The sequence below is a fragment of the Podarcis gaigeae genome (genome assembly GCF_964106915.1).
Source record: "Podarcis gaigeae genome assembly, chromosome: 15".
NCBI lineage: Eukaryota > Metazoa > Chordata > Lepidosauria > Squamata > Lacertidae > Podarcis > Podarcis gaigeae.
Genome location: NC_139692.1, coordinates 2,226,293 through 2,254,181, shown reverse-complemented (window position 1 = coordinate 2,254,181; position 27,889 = coordinate 2,226,293). Strand labels below are relative to the sequence as shown.

Genomic DNA, 27,889 nt, shown 5'->3' with positions numbered 1-27,889 from the left:
AGTGCACGACTTCCACTTGCATCCCAGGACAAAGTTCGCAACAAGGGGCATCTACTTCTGGGTTAGCGGAGCTCGTTACCCAAAGCGTTCGTAAGGAGGGTGGGATGTAACACGAGGTTCCACTGGACAAGGTCAGGCCATTGGTCCATCTAGCTCAGTAGCATCTGCACTGACTGGCAGCAGCTCTCCAGGCCAGGTTTCCCAGGCAGGAGTCTTCAAGCCCTGCTTGGTGGGATTCATGGAAGTATCTGCTTGGCTCTGTGGAACAGTGTGGTGAACTAGAGGGACCCCAAGTCTCATCTAGCAAGGCTTTCCGTATGTTCTCACAACATGCTACGCATGTAGGGAATTCCTCCATACACACCCCATGGAGGTCCTTTCACATATGAAATATCCCCCACCCCAGGCTGAAGTGGCACAATTCACAGCATTCTGTTGAACTTTCAGATAACTTTCTTCCAACATAATTTCAAAGGCAGAATGTAAAAAAGTCTGCAAATAGTTTTATTTTCCTCACTTTTATATAACTTGTGAATATATCAATTTCCATCTATATACACATACATGTGTGACCATTAGGCCATATAAATATATACAGGGCTCACTCCATATGTGAAGTTATATAGCTGTATGTGAGCACATACAAAAAGATGTGGAGTGTCAGTCATTTGTTTCATAAGGAAAATAATAATTAAAGGCAGGGCCAATAAGTTATTTCACAGGGATTTCCTAGTGAAGACTGGGAGAAGAGAGGTCTATCCTCTCCCCTCAGAGCCATCGTCCTCACCTAGTAACCACACACATGAGATTTTATGCCCACGCTCCTAATCAATGAGACAGCAGCCTAAAATCTTAGGAGAGTTGGCAATGATGGGAAAGGATCTTTCTAACAGAATATGGTGATGTTTGGTGGTGTGTATGAGACAGACCTACAACCTGTGTTCTCCAGAGGGCCAGCCTCAGGGAGATCTGTCCCGAAGACAGTGTATAAAAATAAAAAGGGCAGGCTAAAGAAAATGAGGCTATGTGCCAATGTAAAACTGGCTCTCTTTGTAGACTGTGGTTTGTAAATAGAGACCCAACACAATAAATGTGCTGATACAAATCATGGTTAATTTATACCAGGTCCCCTAACCATGGTTTACAAAGCCCATGTTGATGCATAGTTTACGTTACTGCACTGGTGCATATGTAATGTGAAAACAATAAAACAGGACAGAAGGGGTAAACTGCAAGAGGAGGAAGCATTTGCTCACAAGGCTGGCTTCGAATTTGCAGACTGTGGCTTGCAGTGAGCAGTTATGTTTCCACTTGGTTGGAAAGGTTTCATAGAAGAGAATCATTTTGCTAGGTGGAGCTTTTGTGTCTCCATTCTTTATCTGAAAGTCTCTTCTCTCTTCCACTGGAGGGGGATTTGAAGCTCACTGTCAAAGTGGGTAGAGCATTTCAGCTCCCAATAAGCTCACAGGGAAGGGAAGAAGAGTCCATGTGCATGACAGCACTGACTTGGGAGCCCCAGACCTGTCATGCCTCCAAGAGAACCTGTGGCTCACCGCATGGAAAGGTGTTTCGATCTGTGCTTTTTTGCACCCAGAGTGGGCAGGAAACGCCACCTTGGTTGGGGTTCTTCTTTGTCCAATATGGTATATGTTCTGTAAGGCAAATAAAAAGGGATGAGGGAGATCTGATAGGAGGCACCCACTCAATAGGTTGCTTGCAACACAGGTTGCTACAATATCCAAATTACCTGGTGTTAGTAAAAGTTTCTTTCCCTGCGCATGAGGCAGCTGGAAATATGAGCTCCACTTTTAACAAACACATTTTCTCAATGTAATATATAAGAGCTGGAAGACTGGGCTCATGCCCAATGCCACTACACCAAGTCTGACTGGGGAGTCCCCACTGGCACACCCCAAAAGTAGCAAAGTGTTGTGTTTTTACTATTTCTTCTTGGGAGCCCAGAGTGGCTGGGGCAACTGGTGGGGGTACTGGGTCATTCATTTTCAGAACAATGTCTTCATGAGTTTCTGCATTTAAGATGAAACTCTGGCTGTGAAGCTAGATTGTTTACACAGGTTCAAAGATAAGACAGTGAAGTCATGGACATGTGCAATACGTTATGTGAGTGTGACTAAGAGAGACTTTTGGTTTTGATCTGCTGAGAGGATGCAAGCCAATCTGTCGCTGTGGGAATCCACAGCAATCTCTGTAAACAGCAACCATTAAGCTTCATGACAGGCAATAAAGTAATCTGCCTAGAACAATTCTGTGTTGGTCATCAATCAAGACTAGGGGCCAATTTCCTCATGCTTCACTGCAGACTGTATTTCAACTCCGTTAAAAGCCTGGTCAGAAGCATGCTGGGCGGATCTGTTTATAGCAGCTATCACACCATAAACAGCCACAGCAACCCAGTCAGATGAGTGGCATATAAATTTTTTAATAATCATCATCGTCATCTTACCTACACTGACTGCTGCTGGGGGCAGGCTCACCAGATGAGATTGGTTCATTGGCCCGCACAGATTTCCTCGTAATCCTGCTGATCAGCCCTTTGACTTTGCCCCAGTGAGAGTGGTCCTGAGAGAAAGAGGACACAATGTGAAGAGACTGGGTGTATCCCAGGGTACATGACATTTATACCAGCCATAATCCCAACATCGCAGAAATGAAACCAACAGCCAGGAATCTTTGATCCCTTCTTTGCCATTTTACTGTTAGTCTTGTGTCTGCTGCCAAGAGGATTATAGATCACCTGTGGGTGACCTGAGTGCTACCCAGTTGGTGCTGAGCCATGCGACAGTGCCTTTTTGGTGGTGGAACACCTCCCCTCTCACTCTCTCCCTCAAGTGTGCCTTCTGTTAAGTTGTGGGTGAACATTTCAAGACGACACAGCGATTCTTCAATCAGCTCTTGTTTATTCACAGGCCAGAACAGAACTGAACTGAAGGGTTCAGCCAGCCTGTTTATATAGAGCTCCACTAGAACGCAACAGTAACCACTTTCTGTAACTATCCAATCACTGAACATCACTTTCAATCCCTTATTTGCATATGTGGACCTGAGTGAAAACTATCTTCAGTATCCCCCTTCAGCCCCAGCGTGAGAACTTCAGTACATAGCACCTTCCCTCATTGTTAACATTATGGGGGAATTTAAAACATCCCTATTTGAAACAATTCAGGAATTTGATTTCTGAAAGATACTGTTCGTGGAAACCTTGAAAGTTTATAAGCTTTGAGGACACATTTTTGGAGGTTCTTGTAGTTTGTTGTCTTGGGCTCTTTTAAGAGGAAAGGTGGGAGTGAATAATCATCAGGTCCTAAACCCTATTTATGTAAAAACGTAAGAAGAGTCTGGCTGCAGGATCAGACCAAAGTTCCATCTAGTCCTGTTTCCCACAACGGCCGATCAGATGCCTCTTGGGAAGCCCAGGACCCTCCCAATGCTGCTGCTTAGCAACTGGTCCTCAGAGGCCATGAGCCCACATCTGGGCTTATAACACCTTTTGGAGTTTGTCAAAAAGTGTCTTCTCACCGCATGGTGAGGGCAGACCTCAGAGAACACAGGGCTGGTGTCACTTAAGGGCAAACTAACTTGCATTAAAATCTTTTATGTCACCCTGATGAGTACAGGGTTAGGGTTGACCAAACTTGACCAAACTCAGGGTAGAGCTTTCCATGTTTACAATGAGGGGGATTGTTGCCCTTCCAACCACCTTCCCCTTGCTCCCCAGCAAAATTTAGCTCCAATTTATTTTAAACTTCCAACTTATAAAAACAATATACTATGGCAGTGTACAAAAAAATCATCAAAATAATATAACATTTAATAAACAAAAACAAATGACCAACACTGAATCAAACCGATTTTCTAAAAATGCTTGGCAAAAAATGGCTTTTTTTTAGAAGGCAATGAAATATCAGATGTGTAGCTGAAATCAGACACCTAATTTTGAAAGGAATGGCATTCCAAATTACTGGCACCACTAGCCTTCGTTCAGACATAACTAAATGAATATGAGGTGGGGCAGTCAAGCAGACTTCTCCAGAAGACCACCATGAACTGGCTGGTATGTAAGACTTATGGGGGCTCCTCTTCCTCTGAAAGATGCATGGAAGGGCAAGAACAGCAACTGCTTTCCACAGCATTGGGAAGTTCGGGGGGGGGGATGGCATGTGTTCCATTTCTGCTAGTCATCCATTTTTGAAAGGAAGGTGGTGGAAACCCTCATGATAAACTCTTCCTGATTTTTTTTTAAGAATGGAACTATGGAATAGTGTTTCCCACCTTCTCATAGATCAAGTTACCATAGAATGTGATTGTAATTTATTCTTACAAAAAAAAATTCTACCATAGTACTCAAAAGTACTGTACAACGAAGCGTTTTAAGTAAAATGATGTAGCCTTGCTTATATTATTTCTGACACTTCTATCTTGCCTTGGAGGAGCTCAAGGTGGCAGACACGGTCCTCTCTCTCCCTCTCTCCCCCCCAACCCCCCCCCCCGCTGCAATTTTTAAATTTAGGTCTCAATCCTGTGAGGTAGATTAAGCTAATCACACATACATGTAAGCGGCTCAAGATCGCCCAGTGAATTTCATGGCTGAGGGAGGATTCAAACTGAGGTCTCCCCAGTGGAAATTGAGCACTCTAACCCAGAGACAGCCAACACAATGCCTTAGAGATGTTGCTGGACTACTACCCCTGACCCTGACCCTGGGGCTGGGGCTGATGGAGTCAGAGAGTCCACCAACATCTGGAGGGCACCACCTTGGCTACCCACGCTCTAGAGTCTAGACACTATACCACACTGCCTCTTTGTGCCATCAGTCACACCTCTCCAGATTTAATTCAAATCCTACACATGGCGAGTTTTTTTATTCCCCTCCCCCCCCCAATGGAACATGGCAGACCTACCTTGAGCTTCATGCCTGGTGGCAAGGTGTGTGAGCCCCCATCTAGCTGATCCAGCAAACTGGGAGAACTGGCAGAGTGGGCCGTTGACTTCTGAGGGCGACCATCCTTGTTCCCTATGGCAGCAGAAGTGTATGTTAGCCCAACACAAATCATAAGAACATAAGAATAGCCCTGCTGGATCTGACCAAAGGCCCATCTAGTCCAGCATCCTGTTTTTAATTTATTTATTACATTTATACCCCCCAGCTTTCCTCCAAGGAGCTCAAGGTGGCAGATATGGTTCTCTTCCTTCTCATTTTAGCCTCACAGCGGCCCTGTGAGGGAGGTTAGGCCGAGAGACTAGGAGTAGCTTATGGTCATCCAGTGAGGTACATCCAGTGGTCCAACCCTCTAACCCAGGGGTTGTCAACCTGGTCCCTACTGCCCACTAGTGGGCGCTTCAGGATTCTAGGTGGGCGGTAGTGGGTTCTACGGCCCAAGCTGAATCCTCCATCCATCAAGCACCAGTGGGCAGTAAGGAAATTTTACCATCAAGAAAGATGCATTAGTGGGCAGTAGGTATAAAAAGGTTGACTACCCCTGCTCTAACCACTACATCACACTGGAACATAATTTAACTGTGAAGACAGCACTTCATGAACCCAGTGTGCTAAAAGGACTGCCTGAATCAGGGCTCAGTCTCATTTGAGAACGTGTTTAATCAGAAGGTGGAATCTTGTTTCCTTCTGGCTTTTCAGCTTGTTGCCAATTTGCCTCCATGTCTAAATTCATTATATTTTCTCAGATAGACATCTCCCAAGAGCCTGTTCTGAATGTAACACCTAAAGAGCTCCACTCATTTTTGTTCTCGATGACAGTTCTAAATGTTGTACAGTGTGACAGATCACTTTTCTTATGTGTGTTAAAATTTCCAATAAAAAAAACCCGAAGGACCTGGAAATCTGTTTATACTTATTCTACTGATCTGAATAAGTTAATTGCAACTTTGAAGCTACCCAGCTCAACTGGTATTATATCCCTTTGCTACGTTGACGAATTTTATGAAGCAATGCATTTTTAGGAACAGAAACAACTTCACACACACAAAAAGGCAGCAACAGAAAATTTCTTGGAATTTTCTGAGAAGTTTCTGCTCCACCACATCACAACTTTCAACCTTTTTCAAACAAATAGTTTCAAACAATCTAGTTTCAAAATGATAGTTCAGTGTTATCAAACTTCAGCTGTAAATTACCTCAGATTAATAAGAATTAATAAGGGATGCGGGTGGCGCTGTGGTCTAAACCACAGAGCCTCGGTCTTGCTGATCAGAAGGTCGGCGGTTTGAATCCCCATGACAGGGTGAGCTCCCGTTGCTCAGTCCCAGCTTCTGCCAACCTAGCAGTTCGAAAGCACATCAAAGTGCAAGTAGATAAATAGGTACCACTCTGGCGGGAAGGTAAATGGTGTTTCCATGCGCTGCTCTGGTTCGCCAGAAGTAGCTATACACCGGCTCCCTCAGCCAGTAAAGCGAGATGAGCGCCACAACCCCAGAGTCGTTCACGACTGGACCTAACGGTCAGGGGTCCCTTTACCTTTACCTTTAATAAGAATTACTTAACATATACCCACAAGAGAAAAAAGTGACTACCTATGTTGGTAGTCTTATGTTAAAGCCCTGACCTTTTCATAACTTATTTAAAAAGCTATCAACAATATTCTCAGAAAACAACTGAACCTGGATCCAGAATGTTTTGTAACATTTCTAAAAGGGAAAAGGGTCTAAAAATAAGAATCCTATATGTCATGTGATCACAGTGGATGAGTATGTTGCCTCAGTACTGGAAACGTTTGCATGCTCTGGCTAAGATACTCTAGTGCTCGGGATCAGGGCCAATGGCTTGCCTTTAAACCAAGAGTCAAGAGCTCACCCAGGTTACGGGCCGGGCTCCGTAGCACCCGCGTGTCCGAGGCAGAGCGGGCCCGGAAGTGGTGGGGGTGCCAGGAGTCAGCCGACCTGAGATGCTCCTCCTCTGCCACCTTCTCCATGGTTGCTGGATCCTCAGCCTGCATTTCAAGTCTCATCAGCCCAGGGCCATCTGGCACATCTTCAGAAAAGCCTTCCTGTCAGACAAAATGGTACCAGAGTTGAAGAAAAACCATTCTAGAAACACATGTCTGGGGGACATATTTCAGGTTCAGCAGTTGAAATGGGGCTAAGATTAAAGAATGTGGAGATTAGTGATCCCAGGACTATGGATCCAATTGCAAAAGAGCCAGTCTGGTTAGAGTGCATAGCTATGACCTGTGAGAACAAATCCCCTATAGGCACAAAGCTTCCCAAGTGCCCCTGGGCCTGCCTCTCTCAGCCTACCTCAGAGGGTCGTTGGAGGGGGGGAATGTTGCTCTCTGCTTCTTATGTGTGATTTGAAAGGAAGTAATTAAATAAAATGAGCCCTTTCAGTTCACAGAGTGTGTTTGTGAATACTGCTGATTGGTGATGTTGGTTTTCAATATGCATAGGGTAATTTGCATTACAAAATTTTCAGTTAAGCATCAGAAAATTTTGTGAGATAATAGAAAAAGATCTAATTTTTATTTGCTTGTATTTGGTTGTTTTTTTTTAAAAAAGTCCACTACCAAACTTGCCTAACACTGTATTTGCAATTGGCTCCTGTTCATTCCTGCTAATGAATGTATGAAACTAAAGTTTTCCACAGAAAAATAAAGCACTAAAAAATGTCTGCCCCGCATACTGCTGCTGGCCCACTGATGAGTCAAGTCCAACACATGAAAGCAGCTCAACTTTGTGTTCTATTGTCCTTTTCATTTTCTTATCTGGTTGCAAGACAAGAATCCATGTCTCCACACACAGATAGACATTTGCTACTCTGAGCCCCAACTCTTCCGCCCCCAACAACATCCTGAGCGCCAACAGGAAGTTCCTGGAGTCCCACCCCTCTGCCTTCTCTGTTCTAGAATGCGGAGGGACCGATGGGCCTGAGGAGATGGAGGATCTGCCATACTCTCCAGGGAGGTCTCTGCCGGCTGCACTCTCACCTCCCCTTCCTCCTCCACTATCTCGTAACTAGGTAATTCCTCCTTGAATGGTGTAACACGTCTTCCTCTCTCCTCCTGAAACTGCTGTAGACAAGGGTGAGGGGGTGAAACTTCCCCTGCGGACACAGGCCAGGCTTGGCCAGGATGCAGGAATTTTGGCGAAAACCATGACACGAGGGCCAGGGTGCAGAGACCTCATTTTTTGGTGAAAACCATGACCCGTGGGTCATGGCGCTGAGGGCTCATTTTTTCTTTTTCTTTTTTAAACATAATTTTTATTAACAGGCCAATCCAATCAAATTATTTCCAAATCATATTAATTCCAAATTATACAGCCAAATTTTTAAATTTTGTTGGGGGTACCCATACATCAAGCTCCGAACGAGGATCAAAACATCACTTCTGTTGCTGCTTTTATCAAACAGTTCTATCCAGATCTGTCCAGATAGTCTCTTTATTACTTTCTTCATCTTCTTGTTGTTATCATGTATTCCTTTCTTTGCGATCTCTGATAATCTTCACAAGCAGGTTAGAAACAAACAACTTCTGCGTGGGTTTTGCACACTCCAAAAGTCATATCTCATAAGGACAGCCGCCATTCCTCCCCTTCTTCAAAAATTTATCCTCGGTCTGTCCTATTAATTTTCCCAAGCTTGCCGCGTATATCACAAAGGGGCTCTGCCAGGTTGTCAGATTCAATCCATCATTCACATTCCAATGACCCTGGTCCTCCTCCCTCGTCTTTCTTTGACAAGCTTGTCTTAGCAAGATGCCATTATAAACTGTGTCATAGAATTTTTCCTCCACTCTCCAATATTCATGAGTCCTCTCTTCGATCATTAATTCACTCCACACAGCTCTTAAATTCTTGCTTGCGATTAAAAAAAGGCGACAATTCGTCTCTCTGGGGTGGAGCGTTATAAATACTCACAGAAGGGAAAGAAAATAAAGGTTTTTCCCCTCCACCCCCCTTTTTTTCGCTCCGCACGTACCAGTCTCGTAATGGTGGTTCATTACCTGATTTATTTGTCTCCTCCCGTCGCTCGAATCGCAGAGATGCATTAATCAGCAGCCTTATCACTCGAACTTTGCTTGATGTATGTGCTTCAGCTTCTTTCCAATTATATATTTCCAATTATATTTTCGAGCTGAAGCGAACCAAGGCGCAATTAGATTCAGCGTCAGGAAGAGCCGAGCTCACCGAGGGCTGGTGCCAAATGTCCTGCACCCCCTTCTTTCAAATCCGGGGGTGCATTGTGGACATCGCTGGCAAGGCTGTCTCCCCCACCTCCTTGGGGGGGGGCAGGAAGACTGCATACTTCCCATAGCAGCCTCTTTATTACCTCGTGTGGGTCAGAGAGATGTTATTGTCGGCCATTTTCCAATGCGCCACCTGGTGGCCCCCCCTGAAAGCAGCTCATCTTTTTGGCAAACGAAATTAATGGACTATGCCAAGCTGGCGAGATTAACAGGGAAAATTCAAAACCAGCAGAACCAGATTTTCTGAAGGACTGGAAGAAATTTATGTTACATTTGAAAGACAACTGTAATTATTTAACATCGCTAGTAGGGTTACAGAAGTTTTGTAGGGAGGATTTTATAAATTATTGTGAAGATGACTGAGATATGGATGTAAGTTTTGAATTATAGCAATAAGTATAGTAATACAATTCGGAATGAGAACGGAATTTAGAAAACTATTAGAAGGGGTTGAAGGAAGTCTCAGGCGATAATAGCCAAAGATTTGCTATGTTGTTTGTAAGTTGTTATGTTGGAAAATATGTGCAAAAAGTAATAAAAATTATATTAAAAGAAAGGAGCTCATCTCTGCCCACCACCACTTCCTGCCCCCAATGTCCGAACTGCCATCTCCTTCCTGCAACAAATTTACTCAAAATCACCATGAACTTGTTTCAATAACCCTCTAATAAACAGCCCTCAGCCCTTTCTCTCACGTTCTCAGATTCCTGGACCCGCACCCGGCACTCCATAATCTGCTGCTGATGCTGAAGTCGAAGGTTGGCCTGCTGCAGGCGGGCGATCTTCTCCAGCATCTGGCAAATGTGCTCCAAGTACCGTACGCCCTGTCCAGGCATGGTCAGCAAAGTCTCGTGCACCTAAGAAAGGAGCCAGCATGGGCCGTCAGGGATATGAGCTCACTTGCACGTTCCGTATACAGCAGACAGCAAACAGCCCCAGAGAGAAGCAGTCTAAAGCGGAGGAGGCGGCAAGCAGCTCCTGGAACAGCCCTGCAGCATCGTGCCAAAGGCTCATCTCCCAGTGGCTGAACAGATGCCTATGAGAAGCCTGCAAGCAGGACCTGGGCTAACAGCCCACCCCCCACCCCCCGCTTGTGATTCCCAGCATCTGATATTCAGGGGAATACTGCCTTCAATAGCAGAAGCAGAAGATTGCTCTCATGAGTCACTGATATCCATATCCTCCATTAATGGGTCTCATCCTCTTTTGAATCCATCCAAGTTGCATCAAAGTTCCATAGTTTAACTATGCACTGTATGAAGAAATACTTATTTTTGTCAGTCCTGGACCTTTCACCTAAGTTGAGTTAGCCATTATGAGCGGGGAAGGGGAAAGAAATATAGGATTTCCAAGATCTGCCTTAAGGAAACAGATGGTGCTGGCTCTGAACAGATTGTAGTATCAAAATTTCACATTTATTACAATAGGATGGATTTCAGTGCAGACACTGAACTCACTTGGGAATGTAACTGGAAACATCTCTAAGCAAAGGGCATCAGATGTAGGAGCACAAACTGACATGGCCTGTCTTTTCATCCAAACTATTCAACATTGCTTAGCAAGACCAAAACCTCAGTGTCAAATATGAAAAATAGCTGTCATTTCCCACAATACAGTGGTACCTCGGGTTAAGAACTTGGGTTAATTCGTTCTGGAGGTCTGTTCTTAACCTGAAACTGTTCCTAACCTGAAGCACCACTTTAGCTAATGGGGCCTCCTGCTGCTGCTGCTGCGCTGCCACCGCACAATTTCCGTTCTCATCCTGAAGCAAAGTTCTTAACCCGAGGTACTATTTCTGGGTTAGCGGAGTCTGTAACCTGAAGCCTATGTAACCTGAGGTAACACTGTACAAAAAAGCTTGTGCCTGACTGTTTTTGAACAGATGGATTCAATAGTTGAACTAGGGAAGAGCTTTATGGGTGCAAGAGTCCAAGTTGGCTTATGTGAGTCAGCCATGCTAGAGGATTGGTTTCTGGAATGCCAGCTTTATTCTGGTATTAGGGAACAACAACAACCACACAGATACACAAACCACTGTTTGCATGCAGCTTAGATGTATTTTACTTTGTTCTCTTTTGATGTGGTCTATGGACTAATTCAGTAACTTTTATGTATGTATGCATCTAGCTCAAACTCAGGTGAATCAAGACTGGAAGGCCAAGTAAGTTCTCAAGTGTCCCAGCACCTTCCTCCTAAAAACCGGGTCAGGAAAGAGCAGCGTGTGCACGTTATGTTATGTCATCAGAGGGCAAGGACCTTGCCACATTCCAGCAAGAGGCAATTAGGCAAGGTATCGTCATCAGGTGGAATGGAGAGCATTTCCCATACGAAACTGCCCCACCTAGCTAGTGGGAGGAGAGACTGGGATACAGCAGGAGAGGATGCAAGCTATCACACAATCCTGGGTCACTAAAACTCTGCCAGCCAGTCATAAAAGCCACCTTTCCAGCCATCTATAGACCCGTTTCCCAGCACACGGATATTCCTTCTCTAAACAGGAGACGAGCTTGGCAGAAATAAAAACCCACTGCAAAGGAACCTAGAAAAGGAAGAGCAGCTTTTGGCCAAACCATGCTTAAAACTGGAAAAGCTGCTGCAAATGAGCTTGTGAAAAAGGACCTGTGCTTGGCTTGGCTTAAAACAGCAGAGTAGTGCACCTTTCTCCCCACTTACCTGTCCTTGTGGGCTCCATTCCTCTGGGGTGCTGTTGCCAGACAGCATAGGAATCAATTCCCCTGCAGCAGCATCCACACTCTCATCGACGCTTGCTGCCCAGTGCAAACGATAGGAATTCAGGCCCTCCAAGTCCACTGGGCTATGGGGTCTCTGACCCAGCCGCCCAGGGGATCGGCGAGGCAGCTGGTGCTTCTGAGACCGCTGGACCACCTGGGCCAACTTCTTGCTGGCAGAGAGATTCCGGCAGTAGGCACGATCCTGGATGGGACCCAGGTCCTCCTGTTCTTCACCTTTGGGGAAGCCTTGGCAGGGAGCTGCAGAAAGTGGTGAAGAGTCTTCCATCGAAGGCTGGAAGCCATCAAGACAGTCCAAACAGAAGCTTTTCTCTGAGCCCTCCGGGCTGGAGGGAGAGTGATCGTTGCTGGTCATTTCAACACCAGAATCCTCCGATTCAGATTTGAGGAACCTCCCGCTGATAGGCAAGAAGCCTAGCTGGTGGGGAATGGGTTCTGTTAGGGAGCCAGCCTCATCCAATTGATCCACCCGGCTGTTTTTCTTGCCATCCAGCTCCATGTCAAGGGGGCACTGGAGTTGAGGTTCCTGTAGACTCTGAAACATGCTGACTGAGGTCAACACCACGCAGTTCTCTACGGGACTCCAGGCACTAGCTGGGATTTAGAAGGGAATAAGACATTGTTGAGACAGAGGCCAACCCTGCTCCACAGATCATGAAAAGCCCAACACCTGGATCCAGGTAAATATAGTGCCTTCCCAACAGATAACTCCGCCCTGGCCACTCTCCTCCCCCCAAAGCTCCTTTGGACGAGGAAATGTGTGTGCTTGCAACATATGCATTCCAAGAATATTCCTCATGCACCTGAATCATGCTGGCCTTTGCTTCAGACAAGGCGTGGCAGAGAAGGAGGAGCTGAAGACGGTGCTAAGGAAATGAATCTTGGGGGAATAGCTTCGGCACAAGTATTATTGCACATGGGCCATGAATTGTGTGTGACACCCTACTGCCAAGACTTGCCCACCTGTCTTCAGTCTCTCAATCGGTCTGTTCAAAAGATTATGTAACTGGGGCTACAAGAGAGGTCTTGTGCAAACTTCAATCTATGGCAGGGGTCGGCAACCTGTGGCCCATGGGGGCAGTTTAACTAGCTCACGAGCCGCCCCCAAACCGAGTTGCCCACTCAAGAGTCATCGCACACACGCAATCCAGCCCACGGAGAGATCTCTGTGGGACTTGACCGCCCCAGGCAGACCAACACCTTGCTGACCCCTGATCTATGGCCTCTGCCTAATTTCCCATGAGAGTGGGGACAGCCCAGAGGGAGAGAAAAACATCACACTGTGTGCAAAGGTGGTTATATAAAACAAATACTAAGCAGTTAGACAACACTTTCAGAGCGTGTTTGCAGCCACCTCACAGACATTGTTTCAGTAATCTTTTCAAGCAGCCCTCTAAGGTAGACCAATATTATCTATATTTATTGTACCAAGGAAGCCTAGAGAACTCAGCTCGCCTAAGGTTATCCAACAAGCTCTTAGTAAACGGAGACATCTGAACCGGAGGCGTCCCAGTTCACAGATTACCGGTATTCCTTTTTACAATATGCTGGTTACACTCAGCTCTGCTTCTCAAGATCTAAATTGGAGAGACCGGTGTCTGGATGCCGCGGTGGGATGGATGCAGGGAAATAAATTTTGCTTGAATTCTGGCAAGTGGTTCTCTTTCCCAATAAATTGGTCCACTGCCTGAGTGGATGGGGGTGACGAACACCCTCTGAAGCAGCAGATACACAGCTTTGGGGTGGCTCCTGGGTCCAGCTCTGTCACTGGAGCCCCAAGTTACAACGGATTCAATTAATCCTCCTCCTCATCATGGCGAGGAGTGCCTTTAGCAGACTTCTGCTGCTAAGACAACTGTGCCTGTTCCTGGGCTGGAACAACTTAACAGGCACTGTTAACCATGAGGCTAAAATGAACTCTATGTGAGGCTTTCCTTGCGCTTGGCCCAGAAACTGCAGTTAGTGTAAAATGCTGCAGCATATTAGCTAAACAGGAGAGAGTATCTTTGTGCCTGCACTCCAAGATCTGCACTAGCTGCCCGTTTGCTACCAGACTGAGTTCAAGGTGCTATTATTGGATCAAGGCCTTACCCCAGGTGTGCCAACTCAATCACTTCATTATCTGCAGAACTGGCACTTCTATAAGAGCCACAAAACATCCATTCTGCGCTTGTAAGTTGTTCCTTTAGTGCGGGAACACCTGCATTGTATCAGCCAGGTACCATCCCTGAAACCTTTTAGACATCCGCTGAAAACTCTTCTGTTTCGGCAAGCCTAACCAGACATATGATTTGGTTGCATCTGTTCTTGGGTTTTTTAACTGTTTTAAAATGTTTTAAGTATGTTTTTTCTTAACTCTATTTTTTGTTAAAGAAGTGTTTGTCACCCTGGACTCCTCTGGAGGTAGGGCAGGATAAAAGTTTCAAAAATAAATACTCCTGTAAACTTGCTAAGGCCTTCCATGCCTCCTTTAGCCCTGCTGATGCTGCAGGGAGCCCTGGGAGATGCAGAGCACCTGAGTGACAGGTGCCTCATCCTTCCCCCAGCACCATCTCCACCCCCAATACAGCTACTCTACTGTGGCCAGCAGGACTCCCAATTTTTATCCCACAGGAAGGTTGGGAGAGGAGGGTGGGCAAAAAGGCCAGCAAAGAAGGAAATGCAATCTGTCCCCTGGAATTATTGGAGGCATTACAGGATCTAAACTGATTAGTTTAATTTCTATTCCTCCTTTCCTGGAGACAGTGCTCTCCCTGACCAAAATAAAATCCTCAGCCTCCTTTCTAGGCACTGACCAGAGCCAGACCTGCTTAACTTCAGGAAGGTGATTGCATTGCAGTTAGACAAGTTATGCTAATTGCATCATTGGAATGTTTGCTTCTGAGCTGCAGCTTCAGAAACAGGAGTTTCCTCTATCCATGCATGCAATTTAAGCCAAAAAAGGTAATTCCCAAGCCTTTGTGTTTACAACAACATTGATGGTTTTTATTTTTGACTCCCTTTACTGACTAGCACAAAGATAACTCTGGAGGTATCTCTTAACGCTTGGATTAAATAAATACCAAAGAATTTATATTTCATAAATACAGCGAACAGAAATGTGGTAACTGCTAAGATACACCTGCATGTCAAATAAAGTTTAGGTTTTATAAGTCAGGATTGCATTTTTTTAATTTCCCCAAATTTCCATTTTTAACATTTATAGCATAGAATGAAATATATGCAGCACAAAAAGGAAAAACCGAGGGATAACAACTGTGAAAAAACGTGGTGGAGAATCGTTTTTTAGCCCAAGGACCAGGCAACCTTCTGGGGGCCACACGGTGATGGCGGACAGCCTGGACCAGAGGCAAAAGCAGACAGGATAAAGAAAGCCAACTTCCCATAGCACAAGAGGCTCGTTTCTATACATACCCTTCTCTATCCACCATCCAGACAAGAAAGAGGCACCATCAGAGTTCAATAACACATTCTAGCCAAGAAAACATACTCAAAAAGGGTATGATCCACAGCAGTTCCTGGACCAGGATAGCTTGGCCTTGGTAAACCATCCTAGTGACTTCCTGTCTGGACTGCTGCAATGCATTCCACATAGGGCTACCCTTGAAGATGGCCTTGAAGCTGAAGTTAGTGCAGAATGCAGCAGCCAGGTTGGAGGGCGGAGCAATTCAGAGGGACCATGTGTTAGCAGTCCTGGAAGTGTGGCACTGGATGCCAGTGAACTACTGGGCCCCATCCAAGGTGCTAGTGCTAGCATACAAAGTTGTAAATAGCCCAGGACCCAAGGAACTAAGGGACAGGCCTTACAACTGAAAGGAGAGGTCCTGTTGTGATTCCGCTGCTGGGTGCTGCTCTGCTAGCACTGACCCATAACACAGCCATGTTACTTTCTTGGTAACAGTCCCTGCTTATGGAATGAAATATATGAATATGAGTTGTGGGGATATTTGGTTTGCTTTCAGAAGTTCCCAGAATTCATTTTATATTGCATTGTTTTTATCATTTTGCTGTTTGCTGCTGTGGGCTCCTTTAGGATGGGAGGAAAATAAAGTAAATAACTCCTGATTCCCTCTGCAAATCAAAACTTTAATTTCAGATGCCTAATTTAGAAAAGACACTATTTTTGTTTTGTTGCTGAAAAAGTGGGAGCCTACTGCAGATGGTCTGTCTGCTTTCCGTTCTGCACGAGGCCTCCCCATTCCCTCTACTTGCATTCCAGGTTGTAGAGTCACCCAGACCAGTGATGGGACACCTGAGTCAAAGTCATTGTGACTTCTACCGCTCTTTTAGTACTAGTACTGTGCCATTCTTATCTAAATGAGCCACACAACAAGCTAGGCATTCCCAACAAGGAATTCTACATTTAATTTATTGAATTTTTATTGCATTAGCCAAAAACCATGGCAACATCCAAAGAAGGAAAAGGAAAGGAAAACAAAAACAAAACAAACAAAAAACACAGCAGTTGTTACATATGCAGTAAAACCATGGTCAAATCCACCAAAATTTCTTATTACACAGAATAAAAGGTAATTCTCAAATAAAATGTGCACATTAGATCTCTGAGTCCCCTTTGCAATTGACCACTAGCCCATCCACTTCTTTCCTCCTAATCCTCCTACCAGTGACCGGGGTATAGAGAGCCCCCTTAGAAGTCCCAGAGTCATCATTATCACTCAGCAGCCATTTCACCCTCTCCGCCCCGGGGTTAGACTAGTTTCCAACAAAGAATCCGGAATCAGGGGCCCAGTGTCTAGAAACACAGGATCACTCCCTTGACTCAAGAAGCCTCTCTCGACTGGAACCAAGTGGCCTCAAACATGCAGGGTGAATCAGATGCGGTAGGGGAGGAAAAGGAGCCCTTTTTTGGATGGGGGTGGAGGCACTTTGGCAGTCTGGCACAGGAATTTAGATTTCTGCATCCAACTCACATTCTGTAAATAGAAATCAATTGAGTAAGATAATGAGCCAGAACCTATTCAAAGAATGTGTTGCTTTTGTCCACTGCGTCCACAGGAGAGTTTTTAGAGGACAGGATGTTTGAGCCAAGCTCTGGAATTATTAGAATTACAGTGCTAACCGTACATGGCAGAAGTAAAAATTAATAATAATGGGGCCACAGAGCCCTATCTTCCAAAAGACAATGTGGCATAGAATTCTGAAGGCTGCAACTGATTCCAGAATAAATACGTTGAGGTTTTTTTGGCCAGGTCCATGACTTGTGTGTTAATTGGGGGAGGGGACTGGGTTTTGGCAGTGCTCAGGAGCAATCTCCCCTTTTGCCTAGAAGCTGGTGTGGACGTTAAAATGCTTAAGTTAAGACCTCAGTCTCAGGTGACATCTCTATAGCAAGCACTCATGCATCTACACCACCAGCACAGGTGAGCACAGACACCATCACTGTCTGTTTTTAGGTGCCAGGCAAAAACATCCTCTTTCTACCCAGGCTTAGGGTTTTTAATTGGAAAGGTAGTTCCTTGTTACGCCCATCTTTTAAGTGGGGAGTGGCCCAGGGAGAGTACAGAATAGGACTTGCTCCTTTAAAATGCTTTCAGATGAGCATTTCCGTTTTTGTGCGTTGCTGCTTTCATCTGACTTTGTTGTTTTATTTTACTGTGTAAGTTACTCTGAGGCACTTGAATGCAAAAAAGGAACAATCTGATTTTCTGAGAAAATGAAGTCATTCTGCAACAATGCCAGTTAAGTATTCCTTCCCCATCCATGTGCACCAAGAGCTAATTCTGCATGCAGCAACCTTCCTCTGGACTGCCCAGACCCATCAGATGCAAGACCACAGGCAGAACAAATGGCCAGGGCTCAACCCACACCATTCCCAAGTACGGGCAGAAGGTGGGGGACACAGAAGAGAAACAAGGGGCCCATTGGTGTTCATCCCAGACTTGCCAAAGAGCCAAATTCCTTCACTAACGGAAACAATCATATTATTTGTTTAAACCACAGTTTCCTAAATTGACCCCATGGGGGTCAGTGGGATTTTGCAGGGGGTGGGCGGAAAATAAGTTTATGAGGTATGCTGCAAGAAACACAAAAATAATTAGGAACTTCAAGCTGCAGAAATAAAGGGCACTGGGCATATACAGAACGCACATCCTTTGTCAGCGAGGAACCTCTGTATTTAACAATATGATTCCACAGTCCAGCAGCATTCCATATTTTTAAATTGTTATGAATTCCAGTAAGGGAGACTGAGGAATAAATGTTGATTATATAGTCATACTTACACTGCTAACAATTTGGGTTGGAGTCAAGGACAGCTGGACTAGCTCATCAGGGGAGTCAATGAACTCACACCTTTGGGAAACCCGGATTTAAACCCTTTCTCCTCCACTGCCTCTTCTGTCGGGACCCAGGCCTGCCCTCTGGCACTCTGCCCAGCACCTGGTGCCCCACCCCCACTACATGAGCAAACAAATAAACAACACTGCATCGTGGAGGGAGTGGTAGGATCCTGTGTAATGGCTGCTCCTCCTATCCAACTCCCTCTCCCTCCCCCCTGACAAGCAGAGCCCAATAACGAGGATCCATCATTATTTCTCCCTCTCTTTTTCTGGCATCCTGAGAACATAAACACAAGCATATCTCCGTCTTTCATCAGCCTGGCTGGACTTTGCAGTTCCACTGAAGTGTGGAAGAATGTGCAGCCCCAAGAGGGCCCTGCAGGGAAACAGCAGAGCTGTTTGCGGAGGATCTGCCATCACCTTGCAATCTGAAGCAATCATTTCAACCAGCGAAACCAGCACCGCTCCATCAAGAGCTGTCAGCCCCACTGGTCCTGCTACAGAGACCTCCACTACCTTGAGCCAGCCAAATGCTTAAGGTAGAAGGGTGGGGTGGGGAGGGGGGAGAAGCAGGAGGAGGAACAGGTACTGTTAGAAATGAGAGATGAGCCTTTTGATCTACATGGTCTGAAGTCTCTCCAGGTGGAATGGATCCAAACCTTCACCTTCTCTCCTTCCAACTGTACCTATTTAGTAATACCAGTACCTGCTTTCTGAATAATAGTATTGGCAACTTGTGAGTAATGAAACCAAACTACACTGATCCAGGAGGAAATTACATTAAACTTAGAAAGACTTGGGCTCCCACTTGTTCTGCATCCAGTGAGCTGGTTTGGAAAGCAGTGCAAACTCAACAATATCCTGTTGTTTCTTACTGCTTCCCAACCCCGTCTAGCTGTGCTTAAAGCCAGTCATGGGACTGCTGCCTTACTTCCAATCTTTGGGAAATGGGATTGCTGAGTTTTGAACTTTGAAAAAGTGCACCGAGTTTTCAAATTTGCTACAGGGAAATGTGACGTTTCTAAAAATGTGCTTGGGAAGCAGAACCTTGCATTAACAAGGATAGCTGGTGAACTCCCACTCCCATCACCACAGATAGCTCAGCCGATAGAGCATAAGAGTCAGAGTTGTCGGTTTGAGCTGCATACCAGGCAAAAAATTCCTGCATGACAAGGAGCTGAGCTAGATGACCCTTATGGGTCCTTCCAACTTTATGATTGTCTGATCTGATTCAATACAGGATGGCGATGGGAGTTGTAGCCCAGCTACATCTGAAGAATCCGTTGCTCGGTCCCTGCTCCTGCCAACCTAGCAGTTCGAAAGCAAGTCAAAGTGCAAGGAGATAAATAGGTACCGCTCCAGCGGGAAGGTAAACGGTGTTTCCGTGCGCTGCTCTGGTTCACCAGAAGCAGCTTAGTCATGACCCGGAAGCTGTACGCTGGCTCCCTCGGCCAATAAATCGAGATGAGCGCCGCAACCCCAGAGTCGGTCACAACTGGACCTAATGGTCAGGGGTCCCTTTACCTTTTTTACATCTAAAGAGTCACAAGTTCTCCATCCCTGTTGGGACAAAATTATGGGCCAGTTCACACGAGTCAGTGTGGCATAGTGGTTAGACTGGGACTGCGGAAACCCAGGATCAAATGCCACCTCAGACGTGAAGGCACTGGCTGGCAAAAGGCTACTCACCATACCTCACTGTGCTGTAGTGAGAATGAAATTGAAGAGCCATGTATTCCTCCTTAAACTACTTGGTGGAAATTGTTCATGAAGAACATATGCATGGATAGCAGGCCCAGGACCTGGTCCAGCTTTACAGCAGATGGGTTCTGTCTCACAGAAACATTGCTAGGTCTAATGTACTATTTTTCCATTCCTTGGAATGTATAATTCTTATCTGCAGACTGCAAAGAACTGGGACACTTAAGTTAGGTAGCCAATAATGGGAGCAGATAAAGAAATAGAAGGCCCACACTATCTGCCTTTTCAACTGAAGACATTTTGTTCTAATGAGCTTTCCCATCCCAGCAGAATGAATGAATCTTCGCCATCCATCTATTCTGTACAGCTTTTGTTTTGTTTAGTTTTGACTACGTATATCTTCTGTCTTTGTGTTTTGTTATCACCTTGAGACTATCGTTCACAACAATGGCCATGGATCAAGAAAGTCTCTGATCTGAGCTTTTGCCAATGGCTGAATCACAAGCTTTTCTCTACAGCCATGAGGACTAGAAACTTACATCAAAGTCAAGTTTCCAAATGTTGTGCAAGACACAATATTCCACACTTGAATAATAAACTGGGACACATTCCTGCAATCACCCAAGTCCTTTTAACAGGGCAACAGTTCAAATGCTCCACAAATCTTACTGTTACTCAACCAGTTGAATTTCTGAATATGAATCTGTCATTTATGGCAAAGTGAGCAAAGCTAATGGTTCAGCTCTGCTCATGGTTGAGCACAGAGAAACCAGTTCTGAAATGTAGTTCTGCAAACTGGACAAGAAGGTAAATCTGCCACATTTAGTACACATTCAGACTTACTTCTCAGTAAACAAATAAATGAGCAACCTTATGTACACTCAGAAGTTCTACTATATTCAATGGTGATTACTCTGAAGAAAGTGAACACAGGATTGGAGTCTAAATCATCCAGGACATCTATGAAACCTCTTGTATGGATGGGCATTGGACCTCTACTTTTCTTAAGCTTTACAGTGTGGTCATATTCAAGTCTAGGAGCCTACATGGAAGCAGTGAAGAAAAGGGATCTCTATTGCATTATTCCAATCTCTAGTACAGTACTCCAATACCAATTTTTATTTATTTAAAATTGTATTAATCACATTCATACCCCATCTGTCCTAGAAGCAACTTAGGGTGATGTTCTTTGAAGTTATCCTGTTTTATTCTAATAAATATGCAAAAGAGGTTAGGCTGAAGAAACAGACACTTTGACCCAGTCCCCCTTAGCTTTATGACTGAGTGGAAATTTGAACCCAAATCTCCCCAGGCCAGAGTCCTACAGAAACTCTACCAATTAAACCACAAAAGCTAAACAAACAACAGAAAGTTTTTCCCATCGCCTGGAGGGAAGCATTCAGGCACTGGAATGAAGCTCCTCTTCTCAATCTGGTCCCCAGCTTGTATGTTATCCTAGCTTTTCCTCCCAGAAAATAACACACACATTTTGCAAGGCCATTGTGTTAAAAACAAGATACCGGTAATCACATCCTAAATAAAAGAAAGACAAGGGACCAGATGCCCAGGCCAACTTCTTTCAAGGTCTCCTACATTTGTGTGCACACAAAACTTTCTTTACCAAAACTAAAATACATCTTTGAGCCTGTCTTGCAGTTATGCAAACTTGTGACTATCACAAATGTGACACAGAAAGAAGAACGCACCCAATTTAAGTGCCACCCCCAATACCTTAATATGCCTTTCTGTTTTGGGCATCGATGCATCCTGCAATATAAAAGCAAAACGAATTTTGGCAGGAAATATATGCATGCAATTTAAAAGTTAAACGGACGTACTGCTTTTCTGTTTATCAAAACTGCAGGACAGGCAGCATTACTCTTAAAAGCCCTGGCACGTTCATCAGAGAAAAGCACAAATACATCCTGTGCGTGTCCACCTTTATGCTCAATAAGTCTCAGCAGAAATACACTGAGGTCAGCATGCAATTCAACAGCCTTTGCACGTCCACTTGCGCTGGAATCCTACGCACACTAACCAGCGGTAAACCCCACGAAGCTCGGTGAGGCTTACTTTTGAGTAAGGGTTCCTAAGCCTGCATTGGTAAAGGCATTCACGAGCAGCGTCGTGCAAAGCAGCACTCGAAAGCGAGACTAGAGGCTTTCTTTAACGTAACTCCGGAATCCGCAAGCCAGGCTGGGCGCCGCGCAGAAACCCACCTCCGCGCCCCAGAGGCGCCACCGAGAAGACGCGCCGCCTGCGCAGCATCTCGCGGCCGGAGAGGAGGAGGAGCAGGAGCAGCAGCGCGGCCGAGTCCGGCGAGCGAGAGATTTATAGGCGGAGGGAGGGAGGGAGGGAGGGACGGAGGGAGGGCGCCGCTCCCGTGACGCCGCCAGGACCCCCCCCCCCCGCCGAGCCCGGGGAGGCAGCCTCTCTTCCTACGACAAAAGCCTTCGTGCACCTGAAGGTGAAGTGAACGGGAGTCCCCCCAAAGCCTCTAACCCCCTCCCCCAAAGTGTTGGCCTTCGTTTTATTTTAAAAGTATTCATTTCTTTATTTGCAGAACACCGTAAATATATATACAGTACTGCCAACGTTAAGAAGAAAACAATGGACACCGAAAAAAAACCCCAATAAAATAATTATTACGGCATTTGTTAGTCACTTTAAGCGTCAAGGTAAAATGCAAAGAAGCAAAACCAAGTAAAAGCTGATTTAAAAACAAAATGTTCCTAAAACGTTCCACCCTTGTTAAAAGATGAGGCCAGCCTTTGCTTTGCTAGCCTTGAACTTTTCCTGGAAATACTGTACTGTATTTATTATTCCCACATCCCCGTTCCCAGGATGGTGAAGTATAAGATACAGTATAAGATACAGATACAGACATGCCCATTTTACTCATGGAGCGAAATCAGCTTTCTTGTTTTCGTTTGCTCTAAAAATGCGCCCGGAGCCGTCTTTGCCAAGCTGGGCTTTCCATTTGTTTTAGCGCCAACTCCTCTCGCCTCCCGCCAGCACATCCCCTTGACTTCGGTGTGACATGCTCACAGGTGTGGGAGATTGTGGTTTTACAGTGCAATCTGATACATGTCTACACACAAGTAAGCCCCCTTGGGTGCCATGGAATTTACTCCCAAGCAAGTGCAGCACTTCAACTGTATAGAGTAAGTTCCTCTGAACTGAATAGGACTTTTCTGAGTCTAGCTCTGTGAAGGCACACCCTGTGAACAAGACATCACATATTTTGACATACCTCCCTTCTTCCTGGAAGTGACAAGGATCCTCTCAGGCCAGTGGCCCATCTAGTCCAACGTTCTGTTCAAGGACTGTTCTGCTTCTGTTCTCTGTCTTGAAGCTTCAGCATTCAGCTTAACCACATACCCGCAAGTTTATGAGAGAGGGAGAAAACAGAGTTTTATTGTGTCGTCATCTTACTCGCCTTTTCTCTGTAAGCTTTCCTTCCTTCCACCCTTTGATAATTTTCAAAGCCCTTTTCTGAACGTTTTCCGACACTATGATACCATTTTTGAAATGAGGTAACCAGAATGGGACACAGTCCTCCAAATGTGGTTGCACCATAGATTTATATGATGACATTATGATAACGGAATATTTATTTTCAGTTCCTTTCCTAATGATCCCTAGCGCCTTTCACAGCGGCTGCATAGCGTCTTCACCAAGCTCTCCACTAGCACCCCAAGATCACATTCCTAGCCAGCCACCTCCAGTTCAGACTCTATGAATGTCTAGGTGAAATTTAAAAAATTGCCCTGATAAGCAGCATTTGACACTTGTTTACATTGAATTGCATTTGCTATTTTACTACCCATTCACTCTGTTCATCATTGTGAATGGTTCCTATTTCCATAACAAAGCATGCATAATGTCTGCCTCAAGCAAACCATTTTGCTGATACCAGTCACTGGGCTCGATTGGATACAGCATCTTTCCTTCTACTCCTCACCCCACCCAGGGTGCTGGGAACTGTAGTTCTGATAGATGTAAACAACACTTACCAGGATTCTATAGGGCAGGAATGTCCAAAGGCCATTTTGGGGGCCTAATCTGGCCCACTGGTCAGTTTAATCTGGCCCCCACAGGCAGTTCCTTCCTGTGGTTCAACAATTCTGGGGTAAAATCCTAAAAACCGGGGGGGGGGGGGTCAACTTAAAATCCTTTAAAAAAGGTGAACAACTTCAACCCTAAAAAAAGGTCAACAACTGTGGGGGGGGTGCCTTCATGCATGTTCACTTCTTCAAATCTGGCCCTCTGAAAAAAGTCTGGACACCCCTGTTAGGGGACACCCACGCTTTCAAGATATGGTGTGGATCTTACCTTAACAGGGCTGCCCTCCTGGAAACATTCGCCTGGTGCCTCTGCAACCTTGCAAAGGGTTCAAAGGAGCACCTTTCGGACTGCAAACTGCTTCCTTGTAGGGGAGCCAGCACATGCCCAGCCTCCTGCATTGGAGCTGCAGCAATCAGCAGATGATCATGGTTAACTGTGTGCCATTAAACAGTTTCACCTGCTGATTTTTCCACAGCAACTATCCTGTTAAACCTAGACCAGGGAGGACTGGTGTCTTTCTGGCCAGCTAGCAACAGGACTCCTGTCTGTTGCTAAAACTGCCATCCCTTGAAATTACTGCATGGGTTGCTTGTGCAGGATGGCAGCTGTTGCTTCTGACCCCTACTCTGTGTAATCCCCTTGATCCTGCGCAGTCTTGAGGCAAGTAGTTATGAGTGTTGGACAAAGAGCAGCAGGAACTGGGTTCAAATCCACACTCGGCATTGAACCTCTCATGTTATCTGATCAACCCAGCCTACCTCACAGAATGTTGAAAGAATAAAGCAGTGGGATTGTGGGAGGGTTCCAGCCCACCCCACATATCTCTCTAGAGGTTATATATGTGCAAACAAATTTATTTGGAAGCAAAATGCCAATGTGCTGCTTCCCTCCCGTTTCCTCCTTCACAGCCTGCCTGTTGCTGAATAAGTATGAGCTGCCTTTTATGGTGGAGCAGTATAGAGAGAAATAAATACACCAGCACAAAATTGCTAGCAGGATCCTGTTCTCCCTTTGCTTTATTCAGACCATGGCTGATGCTATTAAAAATACTAAGTTGTAGCCCATGCTGGCTCTACTCAAAATATACCCAGTGGAATAATTTAGTTTTTAGGAATAATTTAGTTTTATTCATTTCAATGGATCTAATCTTAGCAGAACCTGTTGCTTTATGGGAAATCAAAGGATCCTCAAAAGGCTTGGTGAAGGCCGAGCCACAGCTGGGGGTTGGGGGGTTGGGGTATGTGTACACAAATACAGATGGGGGGGTGCCAAACTGGGTCTCTGACCCAGGTGAAATAAAGCCTAGTTTCACTAGGATCAAAGCAACAAAGCCATTTTTGCTAGCGGGGTTAGCCAGCAGACAGAAGGAGGATGTAGCTGGAGGTGCCTCTCTTCTTCCCTCAGCTTTGATTGCTTTTTAACCAGCAAGCTGAATTGAGGCAAATGCCATTAACCATTTAATTGCTCACAATTTCACTGCAGAGAGAGGACCCATTTAAGCACACTATATTTTGACTAATACAGCCTTTGAGCCAATGTAGGGCTTGCCTTTCGTTGGGGATCCCTCCATGCCGCTGTTCCATTTAGGCTGCTCTTTTCCTAAGCTCAGCAAGAGAAATCACAAAAATGAGTGAAATGCAGATCTGTGTAGTGGTGCCAGCAGCAGCCCCGGACACTGTCAAAAGTGATTTCAGCAATAATGGAACTTTGCAGTAGGGTGTTTTGGAAGGCGTGGAGCTCCAAGGCAGTCCTGTGTTAGTTCCATCCTGTCCAAAGTTCTCAGATACCTTCAGGACTTACTGTAGATGTTGACTTGGCTTTTGGACTGGCAGGGGGGCCATGACCCCAGTGACAGCACCATTTGACACGGCATCTTCCAAGCTAGGCAGGTCCAAAGCTGCTAAAGACTCCAACCCTCCCCCCCCCCCCCCCGGAGCCAGCACTGTGGCATGCTCAGGACGAAAGGGAGAAACAAGCTAAGAGGAAGGCACATTTGGCAAAGAGGAAGGCTTTGGTAAATTTTCACTGTGATCAACTCCTGCCCGGAAACCTATGTCCCCCCCCCCCCCGCAGAAGGACATGTGGATCCAGAATTGGCCTCCACAGTCACTGTGGACAAACTGTTAAGACCATGTTTATGGCAGACAATCTGACTTGGCTACGAGTGATTGCCAGTGAAAGAAGAAAGAAGGCTCTCTATGGACTCAGAGGTCTTTCCTAGATAAAAGGACCAAAGGCATGTCTAGTTCAGCAGCCTGTTCATAGTGGCAGCCAGATGCCCACTGAAAGCCTGCAAGAGCACTCTGTGACTATTTCCCCTCCTGAACTGATATCCAGAGAAGTATCCTGCTTCCAATCTGGAGACAGCTGCATCGTAACTCATCACCCTGCAAGTAGCCTTCTGGTTTTGTCTCTTCCCCTGTTAAATCCATCCAGGTTGGTGGACTTCACTGCCTCTTGGGGGAGCTGTTTCCATAATGGAATAATGTGCCGTGTGAAGGTGGACTTTCTTTTGTCTGTCCTGAATCTCCCAACATTCAGCTTCATTGGAGGACGCAAGTTCCAGTATTATGAAGGGAGTCCTTGCCTGTGGCTGGGCACTTATCTGGATGGAACAGAAGGCTTTCCATCTGTTTTTTTTTTAAATAATGTTTATTAGGTTTTTGTTTAACAATAAAGAACACATAATAACATAACATTTTCCAATATCCACATTTCATACACTTCCTTGGACTTCCTCGCACCTCTTGTTCCTGCTTTCTAAACTCATAAATATTGACAGCAAATTATTAACTTAATTTAGTTTATATAATAAAATTTCCTACTATTAAAATCTCAAATTTTGAAATTTAGCAACTCTTTTGTTAAGACTTAATTGTTAAATATTGTTTATCCAAAATTTGTCTTTTCTTTCAATTACATTCAAATTTGTACTCCTTATTACTAATTTATTGGGGCCATGTTATTACAAATCTTACATCTTTCTTAGCATTCATACAATTTACAATGTTTTTGCAAATAGTCCTTAAATTTCTTCCAGTCCTCCTCCACCAGTTCTTCTCCCAGGTCTCGGATTCTGCCAGTCATCTCAGCCAGTTCCATATAGTCCATCAGTTGCATCTGCCACTCTTCCAGTGTGGGCAAATCTTGAGTTTTCCAGCATTTAGCAATGAGTATGCTTGCTGCTGTTGTAGCATACATAAAAAAGATTCGATCCTTCTTTTGCACACTCTGGCCGACAATGCCCAAGAGAAAGGCCTCTGGTTTCTTAGGGAAGGTATACTTGAATACCTTTTCCATCTCATTATATATCATTTCCCAGAAAGCCTTCACTCTAGGGCAAGTCCACCAGAGGTGAAAGAATGTTCCTTCAGCTTCTTTACACTTCCAACATTTATTGTCAGACAAATGGTATATCTTTGCGAGCTTGACTGGAGTCATGTACCACCTATATATCATTTTCATAATATTTTCTTTCAAGGCATTACATGCCGTAAATCTTAAACCTGTGGTCCATAACTTTTCCCAGTCAGCAAACTGATGTTGTACCCAATGTCCTGTGCCCATTTTATCATAGCTGATTTGACCGTTTCATCCTGTGTATTCCACTTTAGCAGCAAGTTATACATTCTTGAAAGTATCTTAAAGCTGGGTTCTAACAGTTCTGTTTCTAATTTTGATTTTTCCACCTGGAATCCTAATTTTTTATCTGACTTAAAAGCTTCTTTGATCTGAGCATAATGTAACCAATCTCGCACTTTCCCCTTTAGTTTCTCCATACTCTGCAACTTCCAATTGTCTCCATCTTTTTCTATTATTTCCCAATATTTCGGCCATTTGGCCTCCATATTGA

The 27,889-nt window shown here is 45.0% G+C and overlaps 1 protein-coding gene across 9 annotated transcripts; it reads right to left on the bottom strand.

The window, feature by feature from the left end:
• Positions 1-483: 483 nt before the first annotated feature.
• On the bottom strand, positions 484-23,285 carry LOC310832989 (uncharacterized protein C8orf58 homolog). 9 transcript variants are annotated; one of them, XM_083715342.1, is made up of 7 exons: positions 23,222-23,285; positions 11,892-12,562; positions 9,914-10,075; positions 6,830-7,022; positions 4,920-5,032; positions 2,465-2,580; positions 484-1,652 (listed from the first exon to the last, which is right to left on the bottom strand). In XM_083715342.1, the coding sequence occupies exons 1-7, from the start codon at positions 23,268-23,270 to the stop codon at positions 1,550-1,552; spliced, it is 1,407 nt and encodes a 468-aa protein (XP_083571468.1). In that variant the 5' UTR covers positions 23,271-23,285; the 3' UTR covers positions 484-1,549. The 9 variants fall into 9 exon arrangements, with proteins under 9 accessions (XP_083571468.1, XP_083571472.1, XP_083571467.1 ...); XM_083715346.1 differs by lacking the exon at positions 23,222-23,285 and adding an exon at positions 22,042-22,273; XM_083715341.1 differs by lacking the exon at positions 23,222-23,285 and adding an exon at positions 22,188-22,268.
• Between the last annotated feature and the right edge of the window lie 4,604 nt (positions 23,286-27,889).